The sequence below is a fragment of the Phoca vitulina genome, unplaced genomic scaffold, assembly GCF_004348235.1.
Source record: "Phoca vitulina isolate PV1807 unplaced genomic scaffold, GSC_HSeal_1.0 scaffold12, whole genome shotgun sequence".
NCBI classification, from domain to species: Eukaryota; Metazoa; Chordata; class Mammalia; order Carnivora; family Phocidae; genus Phoca; species Phoca vitulina.
Window position 1 is genome coordinate 49,157,290 of NW_022589715.1, and position 16,362 is coordinate 49,173,651.

A 16,362-nucleotide genomic window follows, 5' to 3' on the forward strand; every position below is an offset into this window, starting at 1 on the left:
CTATAATGAAAAAGGCCTATATGAGGGCAAAATATAAGAATTGTCTTTGCTTTCAAAGATATTATTTAACAAAATAAGGTCAAGATGACTCAGCACCAAATGCAATGAAATGTGGGCAATATTCCAGTGAACTCGGGCTATCCAGTAATAGCTCAGGGATGTGGGGAATCACTGTCTTGTTTTTTTTTTTAAAGATTTTTTTTTTAAACATTTTATTCTATTTATTTATTTGAGAGAGAGAGTGAGAGAGAGAGCACAAGAGGGAGTAGGGTCAGAGGGAGAAGCAGACTCCCCGCCGAGAAGGGAGCCCGATGCGGGGCTCGATCCCTGGACTCCGGGATCATGACCTGAGCCGAAGGCAGTCGCTTAACCGACTGAGCCACCCAGGTGCCCCCACTGTCTTGTTTTAAACTTTACACTCCAGTGATCTGAAAAGGTGATGGAGTATACTTTCTAATACCACACAGGAGGTTCTGGTTACCTAACTCCCATTTTCTCACCATGATTCATAGTGCCAGATTTACTGCACTTGCTCTAAAAATTTACCCCTCTATAGCATCCTGGCGGCTGTTTCTGACACTGTATTCTCTACTTCTTTCCAAACACCATATCATTAATTAAAAGCACATTTAATTACAGTACTCGATTTTTTGGCAGTGAGCCTTTCCAAATAATCAACTGGTTTGCCACATGAGAGTTTGGAATCTCCCTTTGCCAGAATATGTTTTTTAAAAAGACAAAAAAAAAAAAAAGAAAAATGCCATATTGCATGATGTGTCTGCTGGCAAGGGACAAAGGAGGTGGGGGAAAATGATGAATTCGAACCCAGTTAGTCTAAGAGAAAGTCAGCATGTGGGCACATCTTGTGTTTATGTTTTATTAGTCGTATTCATTTGAATATTTAAGAATCAAATAAAAGAAAGACACCCCGCATTTTTAAAGTTTGGAATCCCAGTGTGTGGGTGCCATGCTGCCTGGGTGTAAATGAACTTATTTGTAGCTGATGCAGCCATCGCCCGGAGGATGGGAGTGCATGTTCAGGCTCCAGAGCTTTCAGAGTAAAGTGGGTCCTTTAGTCGGTCTGCTACTCGACAGAAGGGGCTGGCTTCCCACTGCCCTGGCTTCCGGTCCCCGCGTCTGGGCTGAGAGCAGCGCTGGAGCAGAGAGGTGGTGAAAGGTTGCCTTTTGCTGATGGAAGTTGTTTATGTAACTGGCGATCAAAAGAGTGATTTCAAGAATCTAAAACAAGGAAAATAGAATTGTTAGTGCTCCGGAGAAGTTCTCAGCACGTCCAGACCTGGCCACAGGTGGTCTCCATTTGCAAGTGCCCAGGCTTCCAGAATCCCCTTCTCTCTCCGGATCCGTGAAGTGCTTACGTGTTCAACACCATCAAGGCACTGACATATTTTCCAGCTGCTTCAGCCAGAAAAAAGAGTGGGTCTTAAAAAACAATCAAATTTAGTGGCAAATATTAAAAAATGTGACGATAGTGCAAGTCTATCAATTATCTTAAAGCCACATCTGTGTATAAATGAGTTAAGAAATTCAGCACATTATATCAACTTTTTATTTAAACTAAATAAAGTCCTGAGTATGTCTCAACTTCTGCACTTACTGGTTAACTGCCTTCACTTGAATGTCTGCCATTTAAAAAGAAAGTTTCAGATTCTAAAAAGGTAGTCTTTTTTAGTTGACATTTTTAAGACAAAGTTTTAGGAAACTCAGGTTCTCATTCTTTTTACTAAAACTGGAATTACATACTAAAATGTAGCCCTTGTATTTATTGTTTTTGCTTACAGACATTAAAACTACAAAGAACAAGTAACGTCTCAATTATAAAACCTTACTCTTCTCACTAATGAGTCCATAACCTGAATTACCCCACGTAAGTAAGATAATGTGTATAAAGTACCTGGCAACAACTTATATCAAGACCACTTATTTTGAACCTTCTATATACCAGGCACTGGGCTAAAGCATTTAACAATCCCATCATTTAATTCTTAAGCCAAAAAAAGTAGGTAGCATTATATAATTTTTTAGGTGAAGAAACCAAAGTTTAGCAAGATCAGGTAAGCCAGAATTTGGACCTAGAACTGTTTGATTACAAGTAAATCTGTTTTCCCATCTGCAATGTAGTTTTTGCACAATAAATATTTTAGCATGAAAAAAACTAGTATAAAAAAGTTAGTAGAAAGGCTTGTACTCACCTTGGGTTTTGCCATGGCAAAAAGTAATTTCTCTGTTGGTTTGTCCTTTGAATGTGTATTGTTAATGACTATCATAAAATCATCTTGATGACCTCCAAAGGTCATTAGACTCTTGTACACATAGCTGACTATTAACCTCTTCAAAGAGAAGAAAAAGTTAATATCTTATATACTTTTTACTTTCAAAGAAAGATGAGAAATGATTAATAACATATTTCCATTAAAATGCTGATATTAATGAAACTAATGTAACATTATGTGTTATCTATACTTAACTAAAAAAGAAAAATGCTGTTATTAGTTATATATAATAAAAAATTATTTTCTAATATAAAATCTTAAGATTCAAAATAGATAGTAATGTACCAGTTTTATGTAGGCATCATTTACCTTTATAATTAAAATACAGTTTGATTCTGATACTAATAACTCAATGTGGAAAAAAAACAGAAAATACAAAAAGAAAATAAAAAGCACCTATATTCCAGCATCCAGTGGAAAACCACAGTTAATACTTTGTATATGTCCTTTAAGATCTCTCTCTATATGTATCTATATTAGGTTGAACCATATGAAACTGATACTTTTTAAGGTAAAAATGGTCAAATATTGGCAAATCCATATGTTTCACCTTGATATATAGATTTTGATACAAACATAAATAGTATCATGCATATTGTTTAGGATTCTGCTTTTTAAATGTAATAACAAATCATGATATCTTTTCATGATAGCACATGTCCTTGTATAACATCATTTTAAGTGATTTGATAGATAATCCTTTATTTAACCAATCTCCTATTGCTGGAGATTTAAATCATTTTTTATTTGTTACTATCTTAAACAATAATGCATATTTTTGACATATTTCAAAATACCCATACCTAATTATTTCTTTAGTTATAAATCTCAAATAACCGGAACTGCTACCTCAAAAAAGTAAGGACAATTTTGAGAATATTTCCAACCTCTCCTCTGGAAAAGTTATACCCAGTTACATTCCCAGCACTGTAGTCTTGCTAACACTAGATATAATCATTCTTTTAAATCTCTGCCAGCCTGACTAGTGAAAAGTAGAATCTCACTGTTTTAAATTGAATGTATTTGATTACTAGTGAAATCAACATTTAAAAATACATTTATTGAACATCTGTATTTCTTCTATGAATTGCCTTGGCCCATTTGTCTATTGGTGTGTTTATCATTCCCTTACTGTTTTGTAATGATATCAACCCTTTGCCATACATGCAGCAATTTTTCCCCCTCTGTAGCTAAAACAATTTTAAATATTAAAAAATGTACAGCTTATAGGTAAAGGAATCTGCATATCTAATGATTAGCTTGCAAGACTTTGAGCAGGCAATTCCAGCACTCAATGCTCCCTGAGCGGCAGCACAGTGTCTATCTCCTGACCTCTGTGTCCATCTCCCAGGATCTAGGAAACTGGCTTACTTACCTAAGGTAACTCAGTACTGGTTTACAATTTTTTGTTGACTTTAGGTCATCGATTTTATAACCTATCTTCAAGTTACCCATTCAAGAACTTTAGCATTCGAGAACTATAAAGCTCTTCAAAAAGGTTTTGGTTTTTTTTGTTTTTGTTTTTGTTTTCTTTAGCAATTTTAAGGAGAAACTACTGTAACACTAACAATTAGTTTGGTTTCCAAAAAATTCTCAGTGATCCCTGACTAGAGCCAGACATAAGAGAGCCCATTACACCTACCAGGAGAATTTAACAATTCCTGTCTGCTAGGTTTAAAAACAAAACAAAAAAGAACACATGAAATATGATAGAAAAATAAAGCAAATTTCAGATAGATACATAAACATGTAGAAAGCACAGTTTGACGTTATATTTAATCATGTAAAAAGCTCTAAAATACCACATATGTACAAGTGAACTGGTAAGTAATATTACAGAAAGTTACAGAAATGGTTACAGAAGCCTTAGGGATACCGAACTTAAACTTTCGTAATTAAAGTTTCTACATTAATGTTATCTTAAAGGCTTTCATTTTACACAGGAAGCAATCTTCCTAACACTATAAATGAATAGTCATTTTACAAATACAACTGTGGTTGGGGTGCCTGGGTGGCTCAGTTGGTTAAACATCCAACTCTTGGTTTTGGCTCAGGTCATGATCTCAGGGTCATGAGATCAAGCCTCGAGCTGGGCTCTGCACTCAGCTTGGAGTGTGCTTGAAATTCTCTCTCTCCCTTTCCCTTTGCTCCTCACCCCCCACCATGCTCTCTCTTTCTAAAACGAACAATCAAATAAATAAATAAAATCTTAAAAAAAAACTCAAAAAAACAAAAACAAATACAACCGCAATTTAGTCATGGTATCTTAATATTTTCCTCATATGCAATATAAAACCTGTCCAATCTTGTTTTATTTTTATTTTTTTTAAAGATTTTATTTATTTGACAGAGAGAGACACAGCGAGAGAGGGAACACAAGCAGGGGGAGTGGGAGAGGGAGAAGCAGGCTTCCCGCGGAGCAGGGAGCCTGATGTGGGGCTCGATCCCAGGACCCTGGGATCATGACCTGAGTCGAAGGCAGACGCTTAACGACTGAGCCACCCAGGCGCCCCTGTCCAATCTTGTTTTAATGACTATTTGTTACACAGCATTAGGAAAAATGTTATCTGTGTATGAGAAAAATCATATGAAGAGATCATTACCTTCTGTGTACGGTACACTGAGCAATGTGAAACTTAATCTTACCATGGAGTTGTATTCTAAGATGCTTAAACCATCCTCATGGATAGCCAGCCACATGAAAGTACTTCCGAGTGCTGATGGAGTTACGGGCTGTGAAGAGGTGCAAATACACTGTATAATAAATGCTAAGCAAAATCACAGAAACATTTTTCTGTCAAAATACAATGCAACATTTACAACAACGACTTCACATTAAAAATCTTCTTGGGGTGGGGAGAAAAAAAAGAAGAAAATAAAACTTATGGGGGAAATAATCTCTCTTGGGGCAGAGGCAGGATCATGTAATGGAAAGAGCAGTGAATCTGATATCAGGAGATGTTGGGTCTGAGTTCCAAATGTGCCATTTATTAGCTGTACATTTGGACAAGCTACTGAATCTCTCTCTGAGGCTCAATTTTCTCATCTTTAGCATGAAGACAACAATGTTTAATCTTATTTTTCTTTTGTTTTAAGAGGCTAATAGTTAATAAGCTTGTAGGGTTTCTATGATGACCAAGATCCTAACGGAACAAAATATGCTGATGTGTTTTCTAAGGCATGTGTAATGCTACTACGAGGTAAAGGATTAGTATTATAAATGCACACTTTTTCCAAAAGTTTATTAAATCTGATATTCATTGACTAATAACAATAGAATAAAAAGAAAATACGAAACTGTGATGAGTGGTAATGAGAAATACCAAAATTTCCACTAAATTCCTTATTGTAAAAAAGCAATGAAATTATATTAATAAAGAGAATCTCACCACTAACCCCCAACTAAAACCCATGAATGTTTTCGAGCATTTTACAATGATTGCTTAACAATAAGAACTGAAATTCTAACAAAAACTTAACTACTTCTCTTAAACCTTATAAAATAAGTTGAGACTATAGGGACACCTGGGCAGTTCAGTCGGTTAAGTGTCTGCCTTTGGCTCAGGTCCTGATCTCGGGGTCCTGGGATGGCCCCGCACTGGGCTCCCTGCTCAGCCGGGAATCTGCTTCTCCCTCTGCCTCTGTGCCTCCGCCCCCCACCCCCACCAACCGCTCCAGCTCGCTCACTCTCTCTCCAATAAAATCTTTAAAAAAAAGAGAGAAGTTGAGACTATAGATAAGGAACTGGGATGAATCTATAGTATCTATACAAATTTATAGTATTTATACATATAGTATTTTTGTTTATAGTGAAACTTTTCAGAATCTCATGTATAAAAAACCCCTGGGTTACTGTCTACTGAGGGCTGGTTTGCAAAGGATAGGCAAGCATTACAAAGGATGCCCTTCAACCTATCAGCCCTTTGACAAAACACTGTTTTTGTTGTTCTTCAGTGAAACAAAACATGATATATACATGCAGTGGAATACTATTTAGCTTTTAAAAAAAAGGAAATTCTGACACATGCTACAACATGGATGAACCCTGCAGACATTGTGCAAAGGAAAATCAGCCAATCACAAAAGGACAAATATTGTATGATCCCTGTTACACGAGGCTTCTAGAGCAGTGAAATTCACAGAACAGGAAGTAGAATGGTGGTTATCTGGGCCTGGGGAGAACAGGCACTAGGAAGTACAGAGGTTTAATCCGGGAAGATGAAAAAGTGCTGGAGGTGGATGGCGGTGAGGGTAGCATAAGAATGTGAATGTACTTAATGTCATAAAAACGTACACTTAAAAATGGTTAAAATGGTATATTTGATGTTATATATATTTATCCCCCCCAAAAGGGTGTCATTAAGCAAAGGAGGTGTCTTCATAGTATAAAGGAAGAAAAGTGAGCAAAGAAAAGATGCCGCTCATGCAACATGCAGACGCTACATATTATTTAATAATATTTCTGTGCTAAAAACACAGAACATACGATCAAAGATGGATATTGAATATTTCTTCCAATGCTGAGATTAGAATTAAAATTCATTGTAAAATGCTGCTCTACAGTTCAAGTCTAGTCCTTATATTTTTAGAAAGCCTATGTTCAACGCCTTGCAAATATATTAATTTTAGAGATGTTTAAGCATACTGACTTTATCAACCACTTACTCAGTATACAGCCTCCAGTGCCAGTAGCAAAATAATTTACCTCACAGTGATACAGTCACTCATGGAAGCAGAGTACAACAGCCTAGATTTTACTCTTCTAATCTAAGTTGTCATGTATAGATGGTGAAACTCAGGTCCAAAGAGGTTAACTGACTTGCCCAGAGTGGCACCGCGATCCAGCAAACATTTATTCAGTGATACTTATGTGCAAGGCAGAACGGTGCGCACAAGAGGAGGATTTCAGGGTCAGTGAGTCTACACCCTCAATACCCTATACCACTTATTAGTGAGGACAGACCAAACACGCACACAGATCGAACACAAGACCAGAAGCATTTCAGGAGCCTGAGGGAGTATAAAGTGACATGGTTCAATAGAAAGAAGGAGAATTCAAAAGTACAGTTCTTCCTGGGGGCCTGGGCTGCCCCCTCCCCCGCACCCCCCCCTCCCCCCACCGTCAGGGTCTGCCTCTCCTTCCTCAGTGTTCCCACAGCGCTCTGGCCCTGTCCCTCTTAACCCTGTTCACCCACCGTGCTTGTTTTCCCGCCCTGTTGCAACACCGGATCGACACTGAGTTCCTAGAAGTTTGGGTACAACCCATCTGAAACCATGGGCTTCTGTATCCCTAGGTACATAATGTTTGGCCAACAGAAGTCACTAAATACTAAATACATGAGCAGATGAGTGACAGAGTGAATAACAAATGGGTGAGAGGCTGCGTGGCTGAAGAGAAGAAAGCAGAGTCCAGTGGTCGCCTTCAGTCTCCTGGTGAGCCTACGGAGTGCGAGTGACTTACGTGGGGGGCTGGGGGCGGGGGGGGAGGGGGAAGTGGGGCAGAGGGCACAGATGGAGAAGCTGCTGACTCTCCTGCCCCTTCTTGGGTCCCTTCGTTGTTTTCTTTCCATTGTTGGGAATCTCCTTATTTCCTTTTTAAAAGCCGAATCTACTACACTTGGGGGGACTGTGGTCACTGTTTGACTTCACTGAACCAAAGAGAGTCAACTATACAGGAGAAGGTTTCCATTCGGCATCTCCCTCCCATCCTTTCTTACTTTCGCAAGAAACAACTTGGCACCAAAGAATGGCCACTTCCTGGCTACTGTCAAATAAATGCGCACACAGTCCGCAGCGCTGTGTCCCCGGAGGGCCATCCATCTGGTCGACAGTCGCTGACAGAGCTGCCTAAGAAGAGAACAAAAACGAAAAGGCCAAAGCAGAAACAGTGTATTGGCCTCCCAGGGCAAAGCTCTGCTTGAGCCAATTGTAGGCACGACCAGGACACCCAGGCGTCACCCAGGAGGAGCTATTATTTTGTGATTCCCATCTCGCCACTGTCCACCCCTTGTCCTTTTAGAACATTCCTCTCACCAAATTCTCATACTATTAGTGCTCTCGGCATGACCTAGGTTCCCCACCTCCCACCACCCTGTCAGGCAAAGTTAATAAAAATCTGATAAACTAACATCAAACCTTAGAGTAAATTAGATTACAAAGGTAGTTTCTCATGGGAATAACTTTCATTTTAAAAGAAAAGTACAAGATATTGAGACCAAAGAATGAATCCCTAACGGTGGAATTTTAGGTGCTACCTGGCTTGGAGAGATGCTGGCTGTGGGGAGATGCCTTAAATAAAATCACAAGGGCAACCACTTACTCTACATAAACAAAAGACTGATCTTAAATGTTTCCATTCTGGAAAACTCATGGTGAATTGGATTTGCCTCTCTTTTTCAATTGAATCAGCTTTTCATTATATATTCTCTAAAACCAAAATTCTAAACCAGTTGAATTTAATTAAAAATTTATATTAAAAAATCTTGTGTAAGAAGATAGTTTGCTTTCTTGCCAGTTTGTTTATAATGGAAAACCGTAAGAGATAAAATGTTTTTGGTACACACATCATAAAATTAAACACAGTACTGGCCATTTTTTCTCTTTTATTAGCAGGATTAATTTGGACAAGAATGAATAAAATCAAATGAAAAGTAGACCTTCTAAATTAAGGTAAAAAAAGTTTCCTTAAAAAAACTGTAAATATAGATTCTCAAAATTCTAGGCCCATCTTAAATAAAAAGATCTATAACCTCTTGGGATTCAACAGTATTAAAAAATCTTAAGAAAATTGTCATGTATAACAATTTTCATCTTTAAAATTTGAACAGAAGAATATCATGAAAAGCCCAGCATGACTCTACCCTTTAAAGAGTCACAAGTAGGGGCACCTGGGTGGCTCAGTTGGTTGGGCATCCGACTCTTGGTTTCGGCTCAGGTCATGATCTCAGGGTCGTGGGACAGGGCCCTGTGTCCAGCTCCCCGCTCAGTGGCAAGTCTGCTTCTCTCTCTCCCTCTCCCTCTGCCCTTCCCCTGTTCTTGCTCTCTCTCTGAAATAAGTAATTAACCCTTAAAAAAAAAATAAATAAAGAGTCACAAGTAGTTCCTTACCTTAACTGCTCTTCAGAAGAGTCATCTCTATACCTTTTAGGATAAAATTTTTCTATGACTTGTTTTAGAGTTTGATTTGTTTTGCACTGATTAGTAACATGCCCTGCTGGAGTTGAAAAGGGTCTTTCAAAATCTCCAATCTCCACCTAATTGCAAATCCAAAGAGAAAATATAGGATATTGAAGAGTTTTTAAAAAATTAGTTTTATTCTTTCTAAACATTCTTTATAATATATAATATATAAATCTATTTGTCATGATTGAGTGATTATGGAATTTATAATCATACATAAGTATTATTAATAAAATATAATTCCATTTGAAAAAAATCTGTAATTGAAACATTTCGATTCCATTTCTATGCAAAAGACTCTTAGTTAATGTTGTCATCTAGTAGTATTTCCTAAGGGCCACTAATATTATTACCCATAACAGCACAGGATAATTTTTCATTTTTAAGGTACTATTTTAATTGTTAATAATAAGGCAAAATGGAGGCTAAAAATAAAAGACAAAAAAAGTTATAAAGCTATGAGAAGTCTCAAAAAAAGTATTATTTGCATTTCCTAAGGGTCGCTATTGAATATAATGGAACAAGAACTATATTCTCATTACTTTCTTCCTAGATTTTCTCCATAAATGGTTCTGCATCCATCCCCTTATTCTGTTATTCTGGGAATAGAGCCCTCTATTCTTCTTTCTCCCTGAATGAAAGAATGTTCAATCATTATCTCTATTAACAAGGCTACACAGATGCCATTCTCTACCTACCCATCCATCTCTCCATCCACTCACCCACCCACTCATTCATCCATACCTATGTTGAGTCTCCATTATATCTCAGGCACTGTACTAAGTGAGGTGAGATTTAAAAAAATAGCTGAGCACAGTTCCTACCCTCATGGAGTTTACTGTCTAGTAGAGGAGACTGAAGTATAAACAACTTGTTTATACTTGTAATGACTTGTGTCAAGTGCCTTATATAGGGTACCAAAGAGGGTTCAAGGAGTGAGATGGAGTGGGGACATTCAGATGAATGTCCTATTGAACATTCAAATTCCTTTATACAGCATTCCTCAACAAGCAGATGGAGGGACCCATCCATACTGGGTGGGGTCTCCATCTCAAGAGGGCCCTCTGCCTCCAGGTAAGCCGTTAGCAGAACCAGCCTCTGAGATTCTGACCCCTGTGGCTTCTCTTTTCTAGCTCTTAGTCTGACCCACTGCTGTCTAAATTCCTCATCTGAACTTTGCCCTTACAGTGTATTCTACCTCTCTAGGTCTCTGCCCCAGTTTCTTACTTGTTGGCTTCTTGGCTTGGCCCTGCTGTTCAGCTCTCATCCCCATCTCCTATCTCCTTCCCTAATTTCCTCATACCAAATACAAGTTGTCCATACTAAAATCCTTCCCCCAAAGCAAGCTTTTTATTGTCCTCACCGACCACCAGGTCATACTCAGCACAGCTACCTGTGAAACGTAAGAGCAAAATTTCACCCCCAGGGAGATGGCAGTTGGACAAAGAATAGTTACAAATATTGGCCGTTCAGGACAACCTTTCCTATTAGGAAACCCTATAGTGGAACCTCCAAGCTCAGCGTCCCCTCTCTGGCACCTGGCATACTGTGTGGCACAGAATGAGCACATACATGTTTGTAGAATAACTGAAAATTAGCTCAGAGGATTCCCAAAATGACTGCCATCAACATGACACCCTACCAGACACTATGTACAATGAGTCACGGTTAGCTCCAAGAATTTCCTAAGATGGAGATTATCAACAAGGACCTACAGGTATTCAAATCTACAACAGAAATAACCTTTCTTCTACAGATCTCATATTAGTATAATTCACTTGTCTTCACAAAGACTACTCTGAGGAAAAGAGAGCAGAGGTATTATTTAACTTTCATGGATGGAGAAATTATACTTTTTAGTTAGTAACACATTCAGAATTTTCTAGGTGTATGTATAGTCTTACCTCTCTACTCCTTCCTTGAATTCATCTAAAACATGTTAGAAGTATATGTCTCTTTCAAAGTACATTATAATTTTTCTTGGAGAAACGGTCTGACAAAATTAAAAGTTGATATAGGAATACTAACTTAAATTTTAGTAAAAATGAAAGTGATTTTAACAGAGACTCTGTGCCTTTAGAGGAAGAGAGACTAGGATAGCAAGTGATAGGAAATCATACCTAATCCTATCACCAAAAAAAATATGTGATCTATTTGTCTTTTCCTCAGCTTTACATCACTTGCAAAAAGAGAACCCTCAGTGTAGCATGAATGCTTTAAATTTTGGATGACCATAAAATTGTGAACTAAATGATCAACTATTTGTTCATCCAATGGAGAATGGACTACATGTAAGGCACTGTGTTAGGTACAAAGATGAACAGGGACAGCCCTTTCCCTCAGGGAGCCTACAGTCAGTGTTGCAAAGCCAAAACAAATCAATACTAATAAACAATTGAGGTAAAGATAGTACTGTGCAGGACAGGACAAAAACCCCAAGACTTTAGGAAGGTTTCCTGGAATAAGTGACACCCAAGATGAGAATTAAAGGATACACTGAAATTAAAAGGTGAAGGAGTTGGGGGTAGAGATGTTCCAGGGCAGAACAGACAAACAGGTAGACATAAGAGGTAAGAAAAAGTGACCCATTTGCAAGTCAGGGAATTGTGCAGGGAACCACAGTTTACGCTTTGTTGGAGCATAAAGCTTAAGGCAGGGAATATTAACAGATGACGCTGGAGAGATAGGCAGAGTTTAGATCATGGATGTCCTTCTCTGTAAACGAGGGAATGACATAGCTAGCTAAATTCATGTGTTTGCTAGATCTCCACCCCAGTTCCTAGTGCTGCCAAACAAACCACCACAGCACAGCTTCCAGGCCCAGGCCTTAAGAAAATGGTAGCCTCCACTTCTTGTCTCTCTCTCGGGACGTTGCTCTCCATCCAACCGCCATTCTGTGAGGAAGAACACACAGCCACATGAAGAAGCCATGTGTAGGTGTTCTCGCTGACAGCCCCAACAGAAGTCCCAACTAACAGCCAGCATCAGACACCAGTTGTGTACGTGGACGAGTCTTCAAATGATTCCAACCTGCAGCCACAGGGTCACAGCCAGCCTTCGAGTGAGGCCAGCTGATGCCATATGCAGCAGAGACAAGCTGTCCTTACTCATCTCTGCCCAAACTATTATTTTAAGTGATGGAGTCTTGGAGTCATTGCTTATGTAGATAACTGAAACGATTGCTCTAGTATCTGGGTGGAGGACAAATCTGTGGGGGATCAGACCAGAGAAAGGCTCATGGGTTAGAAGTCAGCTGCAGGAGTGTTAGCAGGACATGATGGTGGTCCAAACCATAGCAATGGTGGCCAACATGCAGACAAGTGAAGAGGAGCATGTATCTAAGAGTTAAAATGGGTGGGACATGGTAACCGGTGGGACCGGGTGAAAAGGAGGGCAGTCAGTGAGGATTCCTGGAAGTTTGCACGGGGGACTGCATGGAGACAGTAGCACAGTGAAGACACAGAATGTGAAGGAAAAGGAGAGAAGACAATGAGTTCAGTTCTTACTATGTCGAATTTAAGGAGCCCACGAAAGAAGTGAACTGGAGAGAAAAGATTTGGGAATCAATGACAGGTGGTAGATAAAGAGATGTCCTGGGACTGTGTGCAGAGTGCAAGGACCAAAAACCTTGGGGAATCTAAGCCTTTGTCCTGATGACACATCATAAAGTTGCCTTAACATTTTTCTTTACTTAACCTGTGCACAGACTCCGGTGAGTTCTCTAATGACTATTCTCTCCTTCTTTCTGAGTAATAAAAACCTTGAATTTAGTGCTGCTCCTTGCCACCCAGCTAAGACTACATTTGCTAGTCTCCCTTGTAGGCTGGCAAGGCCGTATGACCAAGTTTTGACCAGGGAGACATAAATGCAAGTGTTCTATGTAACTTCCAGAAAGTTTCTCAAAGACGGGAAGGCATGCCCTGCTTCAGCCCTTCCTCCATCGTGATGCCTGGAACACTGATGTAATAGCTGCAGCTCTGGCAGCTCTCCAGGACCGTGAAGAGGACACGCTAGGGGAAGAAGGATGGAGAGCAAGATAAAGCCCATGCCTCTGATGACTGTAGGGGTGCCAGCATGTCTATCTCTCTATGTGAGAGACAAACATACTTCTATTTGGATTAAGTCACTATTAATTTCTGAGTGTGTGTTTATAAAAGTCTGAAGTTAATCTTACTGTTATAATAGGTAAGCCAGAGAAAGTGCTCTAGCCTTTTCAAAGACTGATTCCTATTAGATTACTGAATGATTTCAGCATGGCGCCCTTAGCCCTGCAGCTCTACACTCAAACTCCTTTATTAAATGCAGAGCCTAGAGGGATACTTTCAAGATAATTAAGAAATTAGGTTCCATTAGGAATACGGTCTTAGTTGACATTACTGTAGTCAGCAATTCTGAGTCAAACTGTAATTACAATGCCCATAAGTTTTAAGGTGTTAATCATAGCAACGTGAATCTAAAGAATTACAAGATATATTGTTTTGCTACATTTAAATCAATATAGAAATTAGTATCTTACCTTTACTAAATATGACTCTATATAACATGGAAGTTACCTGAGCTAAAAGAGCCGCCATTTCTAATGCCAAGTCCTTGTTCAGAGGAAAAAGTCCATTTATTATCTGATCATTTGTCTGATACATTAACAGCAACTTTTCTCTATCAGTCTCTCCACAAGCTTGCATTGAGAAATATAGTCTAAAAAAAGAGAAAATCTTTCATTAGATGGTATTCTTACAAAGGAAGAACGTAAAGAGGAATCCAGAGGACTGATATGGGGTTATTCTAACATAGTTCCCCAAGTTATACAAACTTAGACCATTATTATTTGTCAGTGATCTCTGTGTCTGTTTCATATAACATTTTCAGCAGAGGAAAAGCTGTTTTGAGGTTGAGGAATGCTTCTATGCTATTTTTTATGCCCTAAAATACCAAATCCTTAAGTGCTACTGAGGAAGAGCCTAAGGCACTGAGTGAAATTAAATATGCCCTCTCTTGGAAGGGATGCTGATGTAACCCTTCATTTCAATGGGCTGTATAAAAGCAATTCTCAAAACACTCATGATCTTTCCTAAATACCTTAGACATACCAGGGAATAGAAAATGAAGGTTTCAATTCTAAATTAACATCAAATGGGTGGGGGTGGCAGTTTTCTCTGGGGGTCTAAAAGATCTTATTTATACATTTAAATGTTTTGACTCCTTTTTTTTTTTGCCGTATCCGGATAAGCAGCTTTAGGAGTTCAAAAATAGTCTACATGTTGCTATTATTACTTGTTGAAATAGGAGATATCTTTTGTTTGCCTAGGAGGCCTTCAGCAATTCAGTGACCTTCTTTATTTACTCATTTTGCCGCTTCACTATTCGGGAGAAATGGGGGCTCTGACTTCAGGCTCCAGACCAGGCACGGGGTGCTGTCAATGCTGTAGATGTTACGACAGTGGGGTGGGTAAGCAATACCTTGCCATACTTTAAAGATTTATTTACTGATTTGAGAGAGAGAGTTATTGGGGTGGGGAGCAGAGAGAGGAGAGAATTCTCAAGCAGACTCCCCCCCCGGGCGCAGAGCCCGACCCATTTTCTATTCTTTCTGGCATGCCCAAAAGATGGAACCTAGAAAGGGAAAATGAAGCTCTATAGGCAAAAAGGGAAAAACAATTCCGGACATGTATATAAGAAGACAACATGGAGAATCGCTGACTCAAGCCCCTAATGAAAGAGTTTGGGCTCCAGCAACTACACAGGGACTTGGACAGAATGTGGAGAGGAACCAGAGAGTCACAAAAATGATCAAGAGTCAGAAACTCAAATCCACGGTCTTGAAGAGACAAGGTGCCAGGGGAATGTGGTGTGTCTCCAATATGACCAGCTTCTAGGCACTCCCCAGTCCTAAAGAGGCCTGCGGTAGAGGAAGTGGGCGTCTGTCATGCAGGCAGGGCCTGGGTCAGACAGCAGGGCTATTTGCAAATGTCCACCTCCTCACTTGACACCAGGAAGTGGAATGCTGTGGGATGGAAATGTCATCACTACAAGGACCAGTTCTGCTACCTGCACGTGGCAGGGCTCCCAGCGCTGCTGGGGGACCCTTGTTTGCCTCTGACTAGCTCCATATTTCATTCCTAGGAGCATTTATTTCCTGCTGTTGTCTTTCTCCTCCTCTTGTTCACTTACTTCCCTTCCCTATTCCTTCCTCCAGTGTCTACTGATGACACTCCTGAACTGCAGTCATGACCCCCTTGCCTGCTGCCTCTACGGCGACCACCTCAAGTCATCTGCTCAGAAGGCACCACTCTGCAAAGCCTTCTTCCATATTCCCACAATGTCTTGTACATACATGTTATATTCATAGTGAGAGCCAATATGGATGGGCATTTACTGTGTGGCTGGCTCTAATTCGGATTTACATTTGCCAAACTTAGTCCTTCAGAAACCCTAGAAGTAGATACTGTTTGCATTTCCATTTTATGTAGAAGGTACCTGAGGCACAGAGGTGATAAGTGACTTGCTCAAGGCCACACAGTGAGGGGGCAGCCAGGATTATAACCCAGGCGGTGTCTCTCCAGAGCTCCTGTTCTTCACTACTCTGCTCTACTGTTCCTGTTACAGGATTAATTACATTGCTAAGATTTCATGTCTTTCTCTCCCTGTAAACTGGAAGACTCTAAAGGGTAGGGGAGGTCTTTTCACCTTTGAATCCCCAGGGCTTCGATGAGGCCTGGCACTGGTGCACACTGAACGGATGTTTACGGCATGAATGGGTAAATGAATGGTAGAATCACTAAACACAGGAATTATTTGCCAAAAAAGCCTGAAAAGTCCCCTTCTGTAGCCTTGGGTAAGTGACTTAACACACTAAAGCTTCAGTTTCCTCCTCTGTAAGATGGGGATAATAATA

General features: G+C 39.6%; 1 protein-coding gene across 1 annotated transcript in view; it reads right to left on the minus strand.

The window, feature by feature from the left end:
* Nucleotides 1–364: 364 nt before the first annotated feature.
* Nucleotides 365–16,362, minus strand: part of PLEKHH2 (pleckstrin homology, MyTH4 and FERM domain containing H2) — a gene marked incomplete at its 5' end in the record, with an annotated part of 40,639 nt that continues 24,641 nt past the window's right edge. The window contains 6 exons of the mRNA XM_032411214.1: nt 365–1,239; nt 2,211–2,348; nt 4,938–5,024; nt 8,009–8,138; nt 9,399–9,544; nt 14,024–14,165. Coding sequence (XP_032267105.1) covers nt 1,054–1,239; nt 2,211–2,348; nt 4,938–5,024; nt 8,009–8,138; nt 9,399–9,544; nt 14,024–14,165 — 829 coding nt within the window. The remainder of the gene's footprint in view (nt 1,240–2,210; nt 2,349–4,937; nt 5,025–8,008; nt 8,139–9,398; nt 9,545–14,023; nt 14,166–16,362) is intronic.